The sequence below is a fragment of the Bombyx mori genome, chromosome 10 (genome assembly GCF_030269925.1).
Source record: "Bombyx mori chromosome 10, ASM3026992v2".
Classification (NCBI taxonomy): Eukaryota; Metazoa; Arthropoda; class Insecta; order Lepidoptera; family Bombycidae; genus Bombyx; species Bombyx mori.
This window is the reverse complement of record NC_085116.1, coordinates 16,759,840-16,778,226: the sequence shown is the minus strand read 5'-3', so window position 1 is coordinate 16,778,226 and position 18,387 is coordinate 16,759,840. Positions and strand designations below refer to the sequence as shown.

Sequence of the window (18,387 nt, the reverse complement as noted above, 5' to 3'; positions counted from 1 at the left end):
CCTACAAATAAATTATTTCAAATTCTCTTTAAATAGTACGCACAGAGCAACTTCGCTTTTATCTAGTGATATTTTCCTCAAAACCTGTTTATCATTCGAGCGAAATTTCACCTGATTTAATGTCGAAGTTATGAGAACACAGACGCCTCTCATATACAAAAACCGTAACAAGTTACGAAAGTTTCTTCTATTTTGTGAAAAAGAATCATGTAAACGAGACGGCAAACCCATTCAAGTTCAACCGGAATCATTTTTTTAAGCTTAAAGAAGTATTAGAGCCCGCGTTATACCTGGTGACAGGTTGCAGAAAGGTAGCACATACCTATTTTCAGACACGACTCGGAATTTTCAACTGGAAGAAGCCTCAACTCTTCTAGGGGCTACTTTTTTGACTGTAGATTTAAAAAGAATAGCAGTATATTTGTTAGTATTTGGGTAAGGAATTATCCTCATCATCATCATCATCATACGGAACCAGAGTCTCCGTTGCAGTGCAATGACAGTTCTTCGAATCGGAACACCAGAGATACATCGTGATCAGGAGGGTATTCAGAAAAAGTCAGCGTGTTTTATCATCCCTGAAAAATTCTGGAAAATATTAGCTTTCAAGACATCATGTCTCTATACCAGCGGTCATGTTCGACTCTATAATATTAGCGACGTCGATGGATCACTTCCTCATAATGTAATAAAATATATTCTGAACTTTGTCAGAGTGGCTCAGAATACCTTCAAGGATGGGTGCAAGTCCATTACAATTCGATCACGTCCATGCAATTAACATCAAATCTAAAGCTTGCTTATGAATAATTGCTCACTAAAGTAATAGACATTTTTTTTTGTTCTTCGATAGGGGATGAGCTCACAGCCTACCTGGTATTAAGTGGATCCCAGAGCCCACAGACATGTACCACGTAAATGCCGCCACCTACCTTGAGACATGAGTTCTAAGTCTCAGTTTTTATAGCACAATGGCTGCTCCGCCGTTCAAACCGAAGCGCATTACTGCTTCATGGCAGAAATAGGCAGGGTGGTGGTACCTACCCGCGCGGACTCAAAATACGTCTTACCACCAGTAAATTTACTGGTAGGGCGGCTTGTGAGCCCGCACGGGTAGGTACTATCGCTTCGCCTATTTCTGCAATGAACCACTAATGCTTTCCGGTTTAAAGGGTACGGGTAGAGGTATTTACTTGATGAATATCTATGAGCTCCAGTGACCATTTGACATCAGGTTGGCCGTGAGTTCGTCCACCCATTATAGTAATAAAAAAAACTTTCTAAGCTTCAAACACTTTCTGCATAAATAAAATTTAGCTTCAACAATTCCCCGGAGTAACTTATCTCCTTCAATAATTGTGATATTATTACTACAAGAACATTGTAATTACTCAGTTATTCTCAACGAGCTAAAACTCAAGTTTCCCGCAAAGTTAAAAGTACACGGTGTAACTTTACGTCTTTAGTTATTAATTAAGTCCTCGAAATGTTTCAGACTATGTCGAATTTAATATACGACATGAACTTAAATTTAAATTATGTATTTCAATTTTGGGTGTTACTTTATTTTTGTATTCTCTTCATGCTTTTGTTTACTCGATTGAATTGATATATTTATATAGTTTGTTGCGTAGTTCTTCTTGGCATGTTAAAGATGGTTTTTGTATTATTACCAGCGATAGGACACTACATATGGGTCACACATACAGGACGTAAAAATACTGTACTTGAAGTCGTACTTGGCGACCGAAAACTGTTTTATAATATTTATATATATATTTCTTCTGTGCGTGTGTTTGTCACTGAACTCCTAAACGGCTGGGCCGATTTTAATGAAATTTTCTGTGTACCTTCAGGTGGATTCGAGAATAGTTCAGATTTACAATTAAGCCAAGCAGATGGCGTTGCAGTCGGTGTCTAGGTTATTTATCTTTCCTAGAAATAATTTATATGGCAAAACAACGTTTGCCGGGCCAGCCGGTATTGTTTAACTCGACGAGCATCTGCCGTTTTAGTAAGCCTGTATTTTATGATAAGGCCGAGATAACCGTATCTTTAGTGACAACGAATACCGCGCGTCACTTGATTTGTCTTACATTGCGAGTGTTCCATCCGAACCCAGCCCTCTCGTGGTAGCCTAGGGCTCCGGAAACCAGCACGAGGTCCCGTCGAACACGTGCCGCAATCCGCAGCGCCGTATGTATTTTTTTAACAAAATATTAGTTTATCACTCACTGGAATCGATGACCTCGTCGAATTACGCCAAGGCCTTAGGGCGAGGATGGATAAGGATATAGTGATAATGAAAAACCGTAGCTAACCGTCACACATGTAGGTATCGTTCCGTTCAAGAGGCAAGCAGAAGTGACAGATGTCAAGTCGCGAAGGCACCGATAAACCGCGACCCGTTTTGCCGTGGTAAAAACTCAAAAACCCACAGATTGATTTCTAACAGCGTGTTCAATTTATTTGAGAACATGATTCTATTCATGTTGTTTCCTCTTCTTGTATTTGATGTCTTTAGACAATAGACCCAACAAAACTAAGCTGCACTTTAATAGTTATGAAATTAACAAATTGTTGCCATCCACTTTGAAATACGGGGGCGGGAGAAGGATTAGAAATTATATCATTGAAATTTTGTACATCATTCCATTATCAATAAAGTCCACTAAATTTAGAGAACCATCGTTAATATGAATTAATCACAATAGTATAGGTACTTAATGCTATAATTGCATAAAAATAAAAATTACGATCGTTAGAAGACAATTGACTGACCTAGTTCAACACAAAGAACTAACCACTGGGCACACTCAAAGACGCAAAAACCGTAAACTCAAACAAAATATCTGGTATCGAACTGAAAAATTCCAGTTCTATCCGGTCCGGGGCAGTTAGCGTGCGCGCCGCACTCAATCCACTAATGGTAGCTGTGTCTCGAAGCGCTCCTGAATAATGCGCCCCTTTGTGCCGACTCCGCCGTTCTCTTGCGACAGCTAATTTGCCTGATATCTGCGGAAAAGTTGTTGTTTGATTGGCCCGTGACGTCACTGAGCACGTCCCGCTTCCGTCCCTTAAGTATTTAATTGGGCAACAACCATATAAACTGGGAAACCATAGATGTGCATGTCACTGCTCCCTTTTAAAATAATTTATAATAATGAAAAATAAACGAATCTGTCAACCAATAAAGCACAGGGCTCCACCCATTTCTGTCACGTATTCCTGACCCAAGCATATGACATCCATAGCTACTTTTTTTAATGCAGATTGGTGGACGATATCACAGCCCACCTGGTGTTAAGTGATTACCGGAGCCCATACACATCCACATCGTAAATGCCGCCACCCACTTCGAGACATGAGTTCTAAGGTCTCAGTATAGTTACAATGGCTGCCCAATCTTTCAAACCGAAACACATTTCTGCTTCACTGTAGAAATAGACAGGGTGGTGGTACCTACCCGTGCGGACTCACAAGATGTCTTACCACCAGTAAACTTTTTAACCCAAAATTTTCTTCTAACCTACTTCAGTTTCTAACCCAATCATAGGACATCCGGTATTTCAAATCTAGACTTATACATCACATTTGAATATAGAAATGGCATTTACATAATTATCTCCATAACTCGGACCGTTTATTGCTAAAAATAACTAAATTTTAGAGCTCTCTCAGCCTAGGTAGCCTTAGAGGCCTCTCGACGACCCGTCGGTCGGGCGTCCTCAGGGCGGCGCCGCGTGTCTGGTTGGAGCGTTGACCGCGGGAACCCCCTACTCTGGCCGGGTTCTGACCCCAGACGGAGATCGGACGGCGAGTGTAAGATAACAGGGAGTCGTTTAGTGCGGTAGGGCCCTAAGGCTCCTTGGGCCCGCCGTCTGCTCCCAACATCTGCAGATCGGGAAGCCCCACAGACCTCGTAAGAGGTTCGGCCCCCCGGCACGAAAAACAAAGCCTTAGAGTGCTATGCCAGCGTCACTGAGCTAGCTTATTTGTCAATTGCTGCTCCCCAATTGCGGTACCCTATATACTTTCGTATTATCAGTTGATTACTTAGACGAGAAAACATGACAAACCACCAAACTCACTTGCGTATTTATATAATATAGTATGGATTTTTGTTTAATTCTACCTAATTTCCGTCATCTTAAAATTTACATTCCTATTTATCAAAAATCCAGGCCAATTCTGAATCTACTTTGTTTTCAACAGAAAGCACTTTACGTCCGTCTGTTAGTCTACCTAAAGTTTGATACTAATGCAATTGCAGCAACCACTTTAACTAGATCTTCTTAAGCACGCAAACTCTATGCCAAGTAAAGGCTTTATTACACCGGACAGTTTCGAAGCATTTTACTGAAGTTTTAATTAGAAAAAGAGTAACTAATTGCGTGTTTAAACAGTTTCTTCGTAATTATCTTGGTCTTTAGTTGTAGTTGTGTATATTGGCTTTTGTTTGTTCGGCCGATTAGCTGGTGGTGGTATGTTTAGCTCCTCACTAGTAATTTCGACTATATTTCCCATTTTTGCCGCAATCAATAAATATAATTGAGTAATAAATATAATAATGAAGTCGTCGTAGCCTAAAGGACGTCCGGCGCATTCACCAATTTATCTAATGAAATACATACTTAACAACTGTTCACGATTGACTTCCACGGTGAAGGAATAACATCGTGTAATAAAAATCAAACCCGCAAAATTATAATTTGCGTAATTACTGGTGGTAGGACCTCTTGTGAGTCCGCACGGGTAGGTACCACCGCCCCGCCTATTTCTGCCGTGAAGCAGTAATGCGTTTCGGTTTGAAGGGTGGGGCAGCCGTTGTAACTATACTGAGACTTTAGAACTTATATCTCAAGGTGGGTGGCGCATTTACGCTGTAGATGTCTGTGGGCTCCAGTAACCACTTAATATCAGGTGGGCTGTGAGCTCGTCCACCCATCTAAGCAATAAAAAAAAAAAACGATTTAAAATTAAGATTTACAGACCTTTAGAAGACGTATATTTCAATTGTTGAAGACGTTTTTAGACACTTAATTCAAATTGTAATTGATTTGTATGCAATGCGTTTTCATATCTATTTGATTGTTACATGATAAGATCTTATTTGTTCTAAAATTATATCATAGAAGTCGAAATTCAAAAAATGGTAAAAATAAAGACATCAATACATGTCTTCGTCTATGTTTTTGGTATCCATAACACCGCAGTAGCTTCTAGTTCGTGGAAAATATTGAACATTTAGGAACATTTGGAATTAAAATTTGATATAATAGCTTTTAACATTTTATGTAATGAAAATTAGTTAATTTTTGAGAGCTAGTTATATGGGTACTGCTATTTTTATAATCGTTGATAAACGAATTCGATTATTTTGATAAAGACTGATTATTATTTAATTGTTTTCTTCTAAATGGAAATTTTAATTAAGAGCGTGTAACACAGTAATTTTTTCAATATTTTATTCATTAATTTAGTCGTCTGTGTAATTACAATAGTGAGAAGTTAATATGTACTACAGTCTGCATATTTTAATGTTTAGCAAGATTCAAGGTCCATCATGGATTTCTCTGCCGACGAGTTCATCAACCAAAAATTATATGCCAAAGCGCGAAAAACACCCCGACGCTTCGATAAATATATGAATAAAATCCATGTATATAAATAAAAATGAATCCTAATTTATATGTGTACCCGACTGTACCCCCGTGGGTTTCTAAGCTATTCTTTCAATTTTAATGAAATTAGATGCGGTTGTTGCTGTTGTTGTTGTTGATCGTTGTACCATTGGCAGGTGCTTGTGTCAACAATCTCGCGTGTTCCATACATTTAGCCATACTGAGCATGTAAGGGTTTCACTAGTAAATTATATATTTAAACTGGGTCGAGCCGCTGTATACGCCCAGCCCACAATAAATCCAGCCCGACCTCCAAGAGGTATCTCGGCCGTAGAACAATTACACTCGAGCTAGAGATGGGGCCCTTCGATACCTCGAGAAGTTCCGTCGTTATTGTTTTATCTCCGATCTCGTGCCATTTGTAAAGATTTGCATAATAACATCGAAAATGTATTTTAGTTCATACGTTGACTATTTCGGCATGAATAATGCTCACCTTAAACATTAGGTCGAGGTTGTATGGTATATCGGGTTGCCTTGGTTCGTGTTTCACCAGCTTTTTCGCGGCAGAAAAACGCAGGATAGTGACACTTATCCGTGCTGGCTCACACCACGCCCTGCCCACCGATGGCACGATCACACACATCCGATGCGGCCCTAAAAATCCTTTTCAACATCCTTTGTTTCCCGAGGCTCTTCAAACGGGAAGGAGGAGGATAAATATTTCGTTTCAACGACTGGAAATGCGCAGGACAGTTTTCTGACAACAATAACTCGGGCCGTTCGAGTGCGGCCGCCCTTTTCAAAATCTTTCCTTTTTTATCTAAAGGTGATTTTTGCGCAAGGGTCGTCCTGTGTGGCGTGGTGTAAGTCGCGAGGGTTTTCGTGTTATCGTCAAGTTGGCGCTTGTTTGCCATTTCATGGACAGCTTTTGCGACCAGAGAGGTAGGTATACCAGCCCGTTACTGCCGATGGGAAGTTATCATGCGGTTAGTTAGTACGGTAGTTTAATTCAGTACAAATTTCGGACATATCCATCGATATTAGCATAGGAATTTTCACTGTTGTTTTTGTAATTGTTTATAGTGGTGATGTCATTAGAATAGCAGTGTTACCAAGGCCAAAGCCTCTGTTCTTGCCAGGTTATTGTTGAGTTTAAAGGTCTTAAATGGTTTACGCGACTAGCGATTTCATTTCCGCCGTCGCTTATGAATGTGACCGAATCATCTCTGGTCCGATGGCACTGCTCACCCGGGCCCTATAAACTGACAATTCAATTACAAACAACGCAGACTACGGAATCCTGGCATTCCGGGCGTCGAATGATATTGAACTTTTTCGGATTGATTCTGAGTGAACAGCGCTTGGCAACGGTATGACGTCACTTTGGATTTTTACCTGACTTTGCTGATTTGATTGGGAGATGAGGGTGTCAGTGTGAAGTGGCGAGCACAGGATCCGTTTTTCAAGTGGATGTGAAGGATTGAATGTGGAACTATAACAGTGGTAAAATTCTTGAGTGGAACTCTGGGACTGTCATTGAAAATTACGTAAAACTCTATAAGATATTTGAATCAACGGTACAAAATGAGACGAAAACCACGGTAGATTTGAAGAACTTTGAAGATGAAGAGAAGATAATGCGTCAAAATTTTACGGATTAAAAAACAAAATACAGTGGATTTCATAAATAAAGACCTCGGTTATAACGACTTTTTGGTTATAGCGATGGCAAACTTCAGTTCCTTGAATTTAAAGCATACTTTCCTAAGAAATTCATTTGGTTATAGCGACCTCCGGATATAGCGACGATATCAAAGTGCCCCCTCCTCCGTCGTTATAACCGAAATTCAGTGTATAAACAAGGAAATCACAGTGTGATTTTTATTGGGTTCGAAGGACTTCCCTCTATAAGTTGGGGGATAGTATGTGTGTCATATCAGAGTTAAGCTGACTAAAACCACGGGGTTTCTTCTTCTTGATTCTTCGCGGGAAGCTCGAGCGGTGGTCGACGCTGCCACAATCGCTAGGTCGACGGTTGTCTATTCAGATGTTGTCGCAAACTCTTACTTATAAAAATACTAGCTGTACCCGCCTGCTTCGCTGGGCGTTTAAAATTAATATAACATTATTATTTCTCACCCCCACAGAAATTCTCATCATTAACGCCCCCGCAACTGGTTTAGGGAGTCCAACACTCATATAAATATTAGCCTATCCATTAAGTACATGTATTTCCTACATGAATACCAAGTTTCAAGTCAATCGGATGCATGGTTCAGTAGTTATAACGGAACATCCGTAAAAACCACTGTAGATTTACATATTAGTATAGATGACAGCAAAAACCTTTACGGTTTTGAGATTAAACTGTAAAATTAGAAACCGAAGAAATAACTGAACTTATAATTTTTAAATACACGTAACAATAACAGAATATAATATTTAAATTCTCAACGAACACATTAACGGGAGTTCATTGAAAACTTGGCGCACGAAAATAAACAAGATTTTCTTTCAGTTGGACGAATTTGGACAATGAGCTGAATTCGTGGCAATGTTTCATTGTTCGGGAACATTTCTTTTTCATTTCGTTTCATTATTACAACGCTACTTAACATCTCGATGATTCAGACTCTTATGTTCTGATGAAAAATTTAATATCCCTTTAAACTTCTTCTCGTGTTTTAATAATGTTCTGGTTATATTTGATTTTGCTGTGTGAGATTAAAGTCTATTTTAGTACACAGTAGGTATATGAAATACGACATTTTGTTTGCAATGGCTTTGATTTCATAATTTGAATTAATTAGTTACGCGGTTTCTAAACGAGTACTCAAACTCATATGTATCACAGCCTATATGACTTCTCCACTAAAAGCCATAAGGCGATCGAAGTTTCAAAGGCGGATATTTTATCGTTAAGCCGAAATGTATGACTGATTCATGTCAGTGAATACGGTAATCTTAAAGGATAAGAGATAAATACATTGAAAGCTGTCTTCTGACTCACGTAGGCTCAGACCTAGGCGAGCTTTTTCTGGTGCTTTTGTGACTAGGTGGGATTAAACTAGATACATTTACATGACCTTCAAACGAGGCTTGTGGAGAGTACTTAACGGTAGGCAGCGGCTTGCCCCTGCCCCTGGCATTGCTGATGTCCATGGGCGACGGTAATCACTGACCATCAGGGGGCCGTATGCTTTGCCTACAAGGTAGATAAAAAAAACACGTGTGGCACTCGGAGACTGCCGCGGTAAAGCTATTGCATAGCAATTTTTATCAACTTATGCAATTATAATTAGACAATAAGAATTTAATATTAAAACAATAATAAAATAAGACCACGCTATATTTATAAACTTTAACAAAAGCAAAACATTAACTGTCCCCTTCACACTCATAAGCTAGACCGCGCGAGAAAGAGATGGGCAGACTTTTCATGCCCATGCAATGCGCATGCAATGCGACGTCACGCCGCTTATTCACAAACACTACACAAGTGCAACGTGTGGAGGGTGTTAGGTTTTATTTTCGTTACGAAATTTCCTGATTCGGTCGCCGCGCTCAAAGTCTGTGATAAAAGCGATAATTTTCTTGACAACGTGTATGGTGATAGCGTCTGTGTTTTTGTTCTAGGTGAGGGCGTGCGCAGTTGCGAGCGGCGACGCGGCGCGGGTGCTGTGTCGCGCGGCATGCGGCGCCGGCCGCTGCTGACGCTCTTGCTGCTCGCGCTCTTGCGCGCGCACGGCTTACTTGCCGCATCCGGAGGTACGTGCTCTTTGACGATCTACACTTTTCACTATAGACTTTTATAATCGCTACGGGGTGACGACTCAGGGCCTTGTAGGGCATGATTGTGGATACAAGAGCGCGCGGCAGATTAACAATGGATCGACCAAATAAAAGCAGCCTATTTCTACCATGAAGCAGTAATGCGTTTCGTTTTGAAGTGTGGCGCAGCCGTTGTAAATATATTGAGACCTTAGAACTTATATCTCAAGGTGGGTGGCGCATTTATGTCATAGATGTCTATGGGCTCCAGTAACCACTTAACACCAGGTGGGCTGTGAGCTCGTCCACCCATCTAAGTAATAAAAAAAAGAGCTCTAAATTTGTCCCGTCAACGTTTGCACAAGAAAGGACACACACAGCACGCGAAGAAGGGCCACGTCTTGTGAAGTGCACCACCCTTAGAACTGATAACCACGACCGCTCTGCCGAGAGTCCAAACGACAAAGAAGAAACTAGTTGGAACGTTTAAATGCTCGTCAAGTCGAAGATCCTAGAGGCGAATTTTTTTTAAGGTTTTGATGCATTTTAGTTGTTATCATAAGTTTTCGTGAAAATACAAAGAAATCAATAATAACGTCATTATATTTTTTCGGTTCAAAATTGTCAAATAATTAATCGCCGTGAAGTAATTTAGTTTCAGTGTTTAACTCAACCGAAATTTCAACTACTTCATTTTGCGTGATAGTTAAATATAAGCTACTAATTTCTTTGAACTTGAGACATATTTTGTGGTTTGAGCGATATAGTCCATTTCGTGAGCATGCACTCATTACATATATCCTTACTTATATCAAAAATCAGTAAATGGAGAGACTTTTTTCCATTTGTACTAAATGAGTCGTCTATTATCAAAGGTGGCAATCTGTGCATTTGGAAAAAAAAATGTTATTGGTATGTCAATACAGATTGATTTGAATATAATCGTCTCCTTCAAAGAATACGGTTCAAAACCTGCATTAAATAAAGGTTAATACTTAGCCTGTTATTTATCTAAGATGTCGTTCCGAAGAGTTTTGTGACTGCCAATGGAATACAAAGTCAATAATTCGTTTTTCTGATTTACCAATAATTATCCAAAAGTCAGATTGGCGGCTTTGATAATAGTCGACTCAAATACTCTTTCGTGCTCTTCGAAGTCGTCATGGACTAACAAACAAATAAAACGCCCGGTGGTCTCGAGCGATGTGACTGTGCCGGTGTTGAAATCTCGCAGGCACGTGCCTATCTAAGCAAAATGTACCTGATGCGTCCTATCAGGAACACGCGAGTAATTAAAAAAATACACATAATGTTTAGTGATTGTCACTAAGAAGCAAATAGATAATACGGAGCCGATAATCGCTAGTTAGTTTTTAATCTGAGGAATTACTGGAGATGATCCCCTCATCTCCTTTTTACCATCACACCTGCCACCACCGGACTTGGGATGAGCTCCCCTCCACGGTGTTTCCTGAACGCTACAAAAGGCTCGTTTGAAGGACATGTTCTTCAAACGAGCTTTTGAGGCTTGCGGAGAGTACTCAATGGTAGGCAGCGACTTGGCTTTCTGCTCCTGGCTTTGCTGGTCTGCCTACAAAGGCAATAAATAAAATAAAATCATTTTCTGTGATCATAATAAAACAGCGCGTGGCTTACGTGATGGGCCAACTCCTCATTCACGATGCTTCTCTCCGAAAGCGAGTATTTTTTTACACCTGAAGCTAATGGGAAAAAATGTTAATTAACATCATGGGTACTTTTGTCTGTATCCTCATTATTTGATCAGGCTCGGTGGATTTTAGAAGGAATCCCCTAAAGATGTTTGAGCGGCTAATTAAAAGATAATGGAAAATTTTCAAGTGAGGCTTAAGTATGTAAATTAGTTTTGGGAAAATTTGACCCCTCGGAAGGTCTGAATACCGAGAGACTTGGATCCTAGTGTAATTACTTCTTCACTCGAGTTTGTGCGTTGAGCATCCAAGACTCGATGTATAAACAGAACCGACATTTTAAGGAAGAGAGAGAGAGAGAGAGAGAAATAGTATACTTAATAGGACACCAAAGCACAATTAACATTAACAATCAGTTCACAGGTAGTCATAATAAGTACAATAGGTACCGCTAAAAGCGATCTCTTCTTGGCAACCGTTTTAATGTAGCCAAATTCTGAAAAATATGCGGCAGGGGCATGACTACCATTAACATTACCTAACGGGGTACATGATGCTACGCGTCAGAAATAGCAAGGACGGTGTTACTTACCTTTGTGGGTATAAAGTACATCCTAGCAGTAAGTGTCGGTTGCGGTCGCAGTATGCTGGTATAATACTGACAGAGCGCTGGTCTCCGGTTAATCTTTTTGTCACCTATTACGACGACCTTAAGACGAAATTAATTGTGAATCTGTACCACATTAATTACCTGCGTTTTTCGGGCGTTGGATACGTTACGTTTTATTGTAATTGCGCTTTTGCAATTTTCTCGGGGCTTAACAAACAAATTATTCTTTGGTTTGTTTGGGAAATGACACCTCTGCCGTACTCTATGTATCGACCTAAACTTTTCTAAACCACTATCATACGAAGTAGGACATTCAAAAGCAAATCCTTCGGAAGCTCGTAGACCCTAACCAGGGTTGGCGATACGCCAGCAGTGAAAGTACGAGATGCATGCCAAATGGAATCTTAGCCATGTTGGCACAGATCAAATAATCAATTGGAACTGTCACGATGATATTAATATGTATAGCATTGACTGTTTTAGCAGAGAAACATAAATAAATGCTCAAATTAACGTTTTACGAGCTTTACACGGTACAGATTACAAATAATGCTCAGGAGCTGTACAACGTCAGTAAACATGCTAAATTATTATTGTTATTGATAAATTGGACAGATAAGGTCACGGCTCACCTGGTACTAAATGGCTAGAGTCACCCAGTCTTGAGAAAAAAAAAAAGTATAGTTTCGGTACAATACGTAACGCACTCTGTAACAATGACATTTTAAGTGTTCTGCTTTAGAAGACAGACGAGCATATGGACCATCGGATGGTGAGTAATTACCAATGCTAAGACACCGCCTACTCATAGGAGTCTTGATTGATGAATGAAATATGTCATAGTGTTCAAGAAACACAGCGGAAGGGAGTAGGGTGGTATATTGTAAATAAACCTGAAAATACACTATGAATGAGCGAGCGTAGGACGTCTTGTAAGTTCACACTGGTAGGTACCATCGCCCTGCCTTTTTCTGCCGTGAAGCAGTAATTCGCAGTAAAGCGTTACGGCTTGAAGGGCAGGGCAGCCGTTGCACTGTTAAAAGTGAGAATTTATAACTCATGTCTGGAGGTTGGTGGCGGCATTTTTTTTTTTTTTTTTTTTTTTTTTTTTTTTTTTTTTTTTTTTTTTTTTTTTTTTTTTTTTTTTTTTTTTTTTTTTTTTTATTGCCCTTGTAGGCAGACGAGCATACGGCCCACCTGATGGTGAGTGGTTACCGTCGCCCATGGACTTCAGCAATGCCAGGGGCAGAGCCAAGCCGCTGCCTACCGTTAAAAGCTGGTTATCTCAAAGAGTTCTCAAGGTACCCCTTATGGAGCATATGGTATAAAGTAAAGTGATAGCCGAAACTTTCTCCGTAGACTAAGATCTTCCGAAAAACTATTTCCCCCTAACTCAATCAATGAAAGCAAACCTCTCTCAATGAACTGCGGTAACAAGATTTATCTAGTCATAAGCGCCAGTGCACCGGCCTCCTAGGAATCTTAATAGCCTCGGGAGCGAACGGAATGCATAATTTCTACTCAATAGAATTGGTTCCAATGTTGATTGGCCCAGGAACTTGGGTATAATGTTGGTTAATTATTGGTCGGATAATTTTGTTAAAGTCAAGTTTTCGTTTCTTGGTTTTTACTCTTGATAGCTAATTAGATTATTGACGCTATTGATTTTTTTTACTACCTATGCTGATAGCCTTGTGAGGCTATTTCAGCTTCTCCTTGACGTGTAGGTGGGCTTACGGGGCTTAAACCGGTGTGTTGCTAACACTGGCCCTAACAAGAGCAGTGCTTCGCAGAATCTAAAACCGGATCGGAAACGCGACCCACTGAGAAGATCCTGCAAGAAACTCAGTGGGCTCAATTTACTCGTCCAGCCCTTCGTCGCAAGTGGCGGGTCCGGCGAAGACTGTGAGCGGTGCAATAGGTGTTATGAGCCATAAGCCTAAATTTTCTTTTTCTATGACGACTATTCCATCTTCGAGATCATGCTAAGATCCATTTCCATTTGGGATTCGAGGAGGCATTCACGTTATGTGGTGTATGAATTTCGGTAACTGAATACAAGGTGATCGAAAATTTGTATACTTATTAAAGGCAAAAAAAATTAAGAATAGACCAGGCGTCTTAAATTGGGCTAATGACTCTTTAAAATTAGATTTGGGCATGAATGATTCATTAGTATGCCATGTTGACCACTTACATTGTCTATAAGACAACCTCTGCCTTCAGTGGCTACAACAAAAATGGTGAGCTTAAATAGCTTAATTGTAATCGTCACACGTCATAACTTAAAGCTATATTTTAGTACATTTCTTATTTATTAGCATATGGTATTATTTATTTTCACATTTGTCGTTTGTATGAATAAATTCTTGATACTAGAGGTCCCGCAGTAATTCGACTATAATTTATTGGAATTGTAAGTTTGTACACTATTATGATTGTATTTTATACTTCTATAATCACAAATTTCGCCAAGACTACACTATAAAAAATATTATCAAACAATATTTAATCTATTCTCAATTTGACAACAGACGCCAGGAACAACAGTTTGACAATAAATAGTGTATGCATGCGTGTGTGCGTCAAGCACATGGTATGTAGTGTGTGTAATGTTTTCTTTATTGATTTAATGTATCTTTTATGCATTATTTTAAAAAAATATTAGCATTGTGCACTTCTTCTCTATATTCTCTATAAGTGTGGAAAATTACATACTGCTCCGGCGCGCAATTTTCGTATAAAGGGATACAAAGTTTTTGCTTCACGTATTAATATATAGATTCTTCTTACCATAATATATCCACAAGGTTAGGTCATCGGAGAATTCACATTGTGACTGACTACACAGTATAATTTGATTTGATAAACGATACTCAATATAAGCATATCGAAATTAGTCGAGATCGCTTCACGAGCCAGATAATCATTAATCCAATATTAAGAATGTTGAACAAACAAACTGAAATACTGATATTACGATGTGTAATGAAAACGTTGGAATTTTCATTACGCTATTTAATGTATATTTTTATTCACAATATTGAAGCTAAAATTGGATGGACAGGGAACACTGCTTATGGCTATTTCTGAAGTAAGCACAATGTAAGGGAAATTATGCAAGAAAAGCTTTTTTTTTTTTTTCCTACCTAAGCTGAGAGCCTTGAGAGGCTATTTCAACGTAACCCTAACGTTTGTAGGTGAGCTCACGGGGCTCAAACCTGATGACGTTGCTAACACGAACCCTAGCAAGTCGTGCTTCGCAGAATCTACCACCGGATCGGAGCAAGAAAAGCAATAAACAAATATGTGTATAGGGCTTAGATTGCGATAGACTTAACATACATATAGTCTTCAAGTCTGTTACCACGTATGAACTTTTTTTTATTGCACGTTTTGGCAGACGAGCACACAGCCCACCTAAGTTAAGTGGTCACCGTATAGACTTCAACAATGCCAAGGGCAGAGTCAAGCCGCTGCCTACCATTAAGTATTCTCCACAAGCCTCGTTTGAAGAAGGATATATTATAGTGCTCGAGAAAAACACCGTGGAGAGCACTCCTGCCACTCTCCCAGTCACCTGAGGTCGGCGCAACATGCTTTCTCCTTCCATACTCTTCTATCATATACCATTTCTTCACTCACTCCCCTCTTACTCAAATCGTCTTTCACGCAATCCGTCCATTTCTTCTTAGTTCTGACTCTCCTCTACAGCCTTTTGATATTCATATTTAACACTTACTACCTCATTGTCATTTCATCTCATCATATGTCCATACCATCCCGATTAATTAAAACTACATTTTCGATTTTATTATAATATTTCCAATATTGCGAATTCTTTACGGACGAGTACGCGACCACGAAAAATTTTAAAGCTTAAACAATACAATTCTAATTACGAAAGGCGATGTCAAATCGAAAAGTAGTTTTAATTATGTTGGCAATAATAGATGAAAATAATTAAGATATCATTTGAGAGCTTTGACCTAAAGCAAATGTATTCCAGTTTATAGATAAGAGCATCTTGTGAACGGCGCAAGGCTAGTGGTACACCACCAAGACACATAAGGTTTGACCGACTATTGAAAATTAGCTTGCTTTTAATTAAGTTAATTATTTTCGATTTGTAATTTCATTTAAAGAACTGTAGCTATTTTTTTTTATAGTTTAGATGACTGGATTTAGATAAGTGAACGAGCTCACGGCCCACTTGGTGTTAAGGGGTTACCGGAGCCCATAGACATCTATAACGTAAATGCCGCCACCTACCTTGAGATATAGGTTCTAAGGTCTCAGTATAGTTACAACGGCTGGCCCACCCTTCAAACTGGACTCACAAGACGTCCTACCACCAGTAATTACGTAAATTATAATTTTTCTGGTTTGCTTTTTAATTTTAATTTTAATTTTACTAACATAGTTATAAGTATTACTCTACTTACAACATATGAACTTAAGATGGTCTGAATTAAATGATTTTTATTTTATTTTTATATTTATTTATTTTATTTACTACACGATGTTCACCGTGGAAATCAATCGTGAACATTTGTTAAGTACGTATTTCTTTAGAAAAATTGGTACCCGTCTGCTGGATTCGAACACCAGTACATCGCTAGATACGAATGCACCGGACGTCTTATCCTTTAAGCCACGACGACTTCATAATTTATAATTCTAATGTTACCGATGATTTGTAATCAATGGTTATAAATTCATAACGGGTAAGTAACACACAGCGCTTAACTCGAAGGCACCTCAGAGACAGCGTTGTTCTGATTAAAATTCAATAAGCGTGTCAAGGTATTGTAATCATAGGCCGCGTTCGCCTAATTACTGATTTATTGAATGACGAAACTTTGGCAATTAAAACAGCTTTCGCAAGATTATTATTGCAAATAATTTTGTTTTACTGATTAAAATTTTAGAATATGTTTTTTTATTGCAGATTGGTAAAGGACTCCTTTTTTTATTTTATTGCTTAGATGGTTGGACGAGCTCACAGCCCACCTGGTGTTAAGTGGTTACTGGAGTCCATAGACATCGACAACGTAAGTGCGCCACCGTCCCTGAGAGATATAAGTTCTAAGGTCGCATTACTGCTTCACGGCAGAAATAGGCAGGGCGGTGGTACCCACCCGCGCGGACTCACAAGAGGTCCTACCACCAGTGAATTGAGTTCTTGGATTATTTGGTTTTAAGTGGTTGCAGAAATCCATAGTAGCCACCGTTCGAAATTGGCACCCAAATTTTGAGTTATAAGGTCTTAATTTAATTGAATTACGACTGTGACGCTCTTCAAACTGATGTTTACACGGCATATTTGGATCAATACTAAATTGCATTTTTTGCAGGTAACCATTGCATTTTTCGCTTACGGTTATTGTAAAGAATCCACTTTTCATCACATGTTACAATTCGATCCAATATTCCTTCATTTCTGTATCGATTCAACAAGGCAAAACAAGTTTCAACACGTGTTTCTTTCTGCAAATCAGTCAAATCATGAGGCACCCATTTTATATTTTTTTGTATTTTATTCATTTGACGCAAATAAGTCAATATTGTTGGTAAGGTAACGTTAAATCATGCTGCTAATTCCTGGGTAGTTTTGCTCGGATCGGCTTCCATCATCTCTTTCAATTCATTGTTATTCACACGTGTGGGCAGTCTTCCAAGTAGTTCGTTCTTCAAATCAAAATTTCCATCACGAAGGCGCGTAAACCAAAATCGCACGGTGCGTTCATTAGCAGTCCCCTCTCCGAACGCAACATTGATATTGCAGTGTTAGTTTCGCGTCGGAAGTCGTATTCAAATATCACTCGAATTTTCCAAGTATCTATCTTTCTTGTCTAAGCTGAATAAAAAAAAAAAAACAGCTAAAAATCGATAATTGAATGTTGCACATTTTTTAAAAGAAGAACCCCATAGGCAGCATTTGAAAAAAGTTTCACTCAAAAATTTCAAACCATGAAGGTTCTATGTCAAAGTATCTATTACAATAAAACGGCAATTTGATACGTTAACCCCTATTATAACATCTTTCGATCGATTCCCCTGATTCCATTTAGCTGAAACATAAATCGCATAAATCGCATTTACTGGTGGTAGGACCTCTTGTGAGTCCGCACGGGTAGGTACCACCACCCCGCCTATTTCTGCCGTGAAGCAGTAATGCGTTTCGGTTTGAAGGGTGGGGTAGCCGTTGTAACTGTAACTATACTGAGACCTTAGAACTTATATCTCAAGGTAGGTGGCGCATTTACATTGTAGATGTCTATGGGCTCCAGTAACCACTTAACACCTGGTGGGCTGTGAGCTCGTCAACCCATCTAAGCAATAAAAAAATAAAAAAACCGTAGTTATACGTTGACGAATTTTATTCTACGCGACTCCTATTACTATATTTTCATTTAAACAGGATCATAAGCAAGCGATCGCTCAAGCGCCCCGGGCGCATATCATCTCACTGATCATAAAGATCTTCTAATGTTGACAGCTCAAACAGTATTCAACAACAACAAAAAAAAAACTTTTACACAAAAACAACATCTCCGTACCAATTCTCCTTAGATGTATTTTAAGAGTTCGAAGGGAACTCATAGCAAAACAAGGTTCGGAGAGTGAACGTAAACAGAAAATGAAGGCAGAAAAGGGAAAGAATAATAACGTTTCGTAATAATCTCGGACGGAAAAGCCTTAATTA

General features: G+C 39.2%; 1 protein-coding gene across 10 annotated transcripts in view; it reads left to right on the top strand.

Annotated features, from left to right (window-relative positions):
- The window catches only part of LOC105841880 (disintegrin and metalloproteinase domain-containing protein 11), a 576,915-nt gene that overhangs the window by 144,569 nt on the left and 413,959 nt on the right, over positions 1 to 18,387 (top strand). For all 10 annotated transcript variants that reach the window (XM_062670757.1, XM_038013324.2, XM_062670755.1 and 7 more), the window contains one exon: positions 9,264 to 9,395. In XM_062670757.1, coding sequence (XP_062526741.1) covers positions 9,264 to 9,395 — 132 coding nt within the window. The remainder of the gene's footprint in view (positions 1 to 9,263; positions 9,396 to 18,387) is intronic.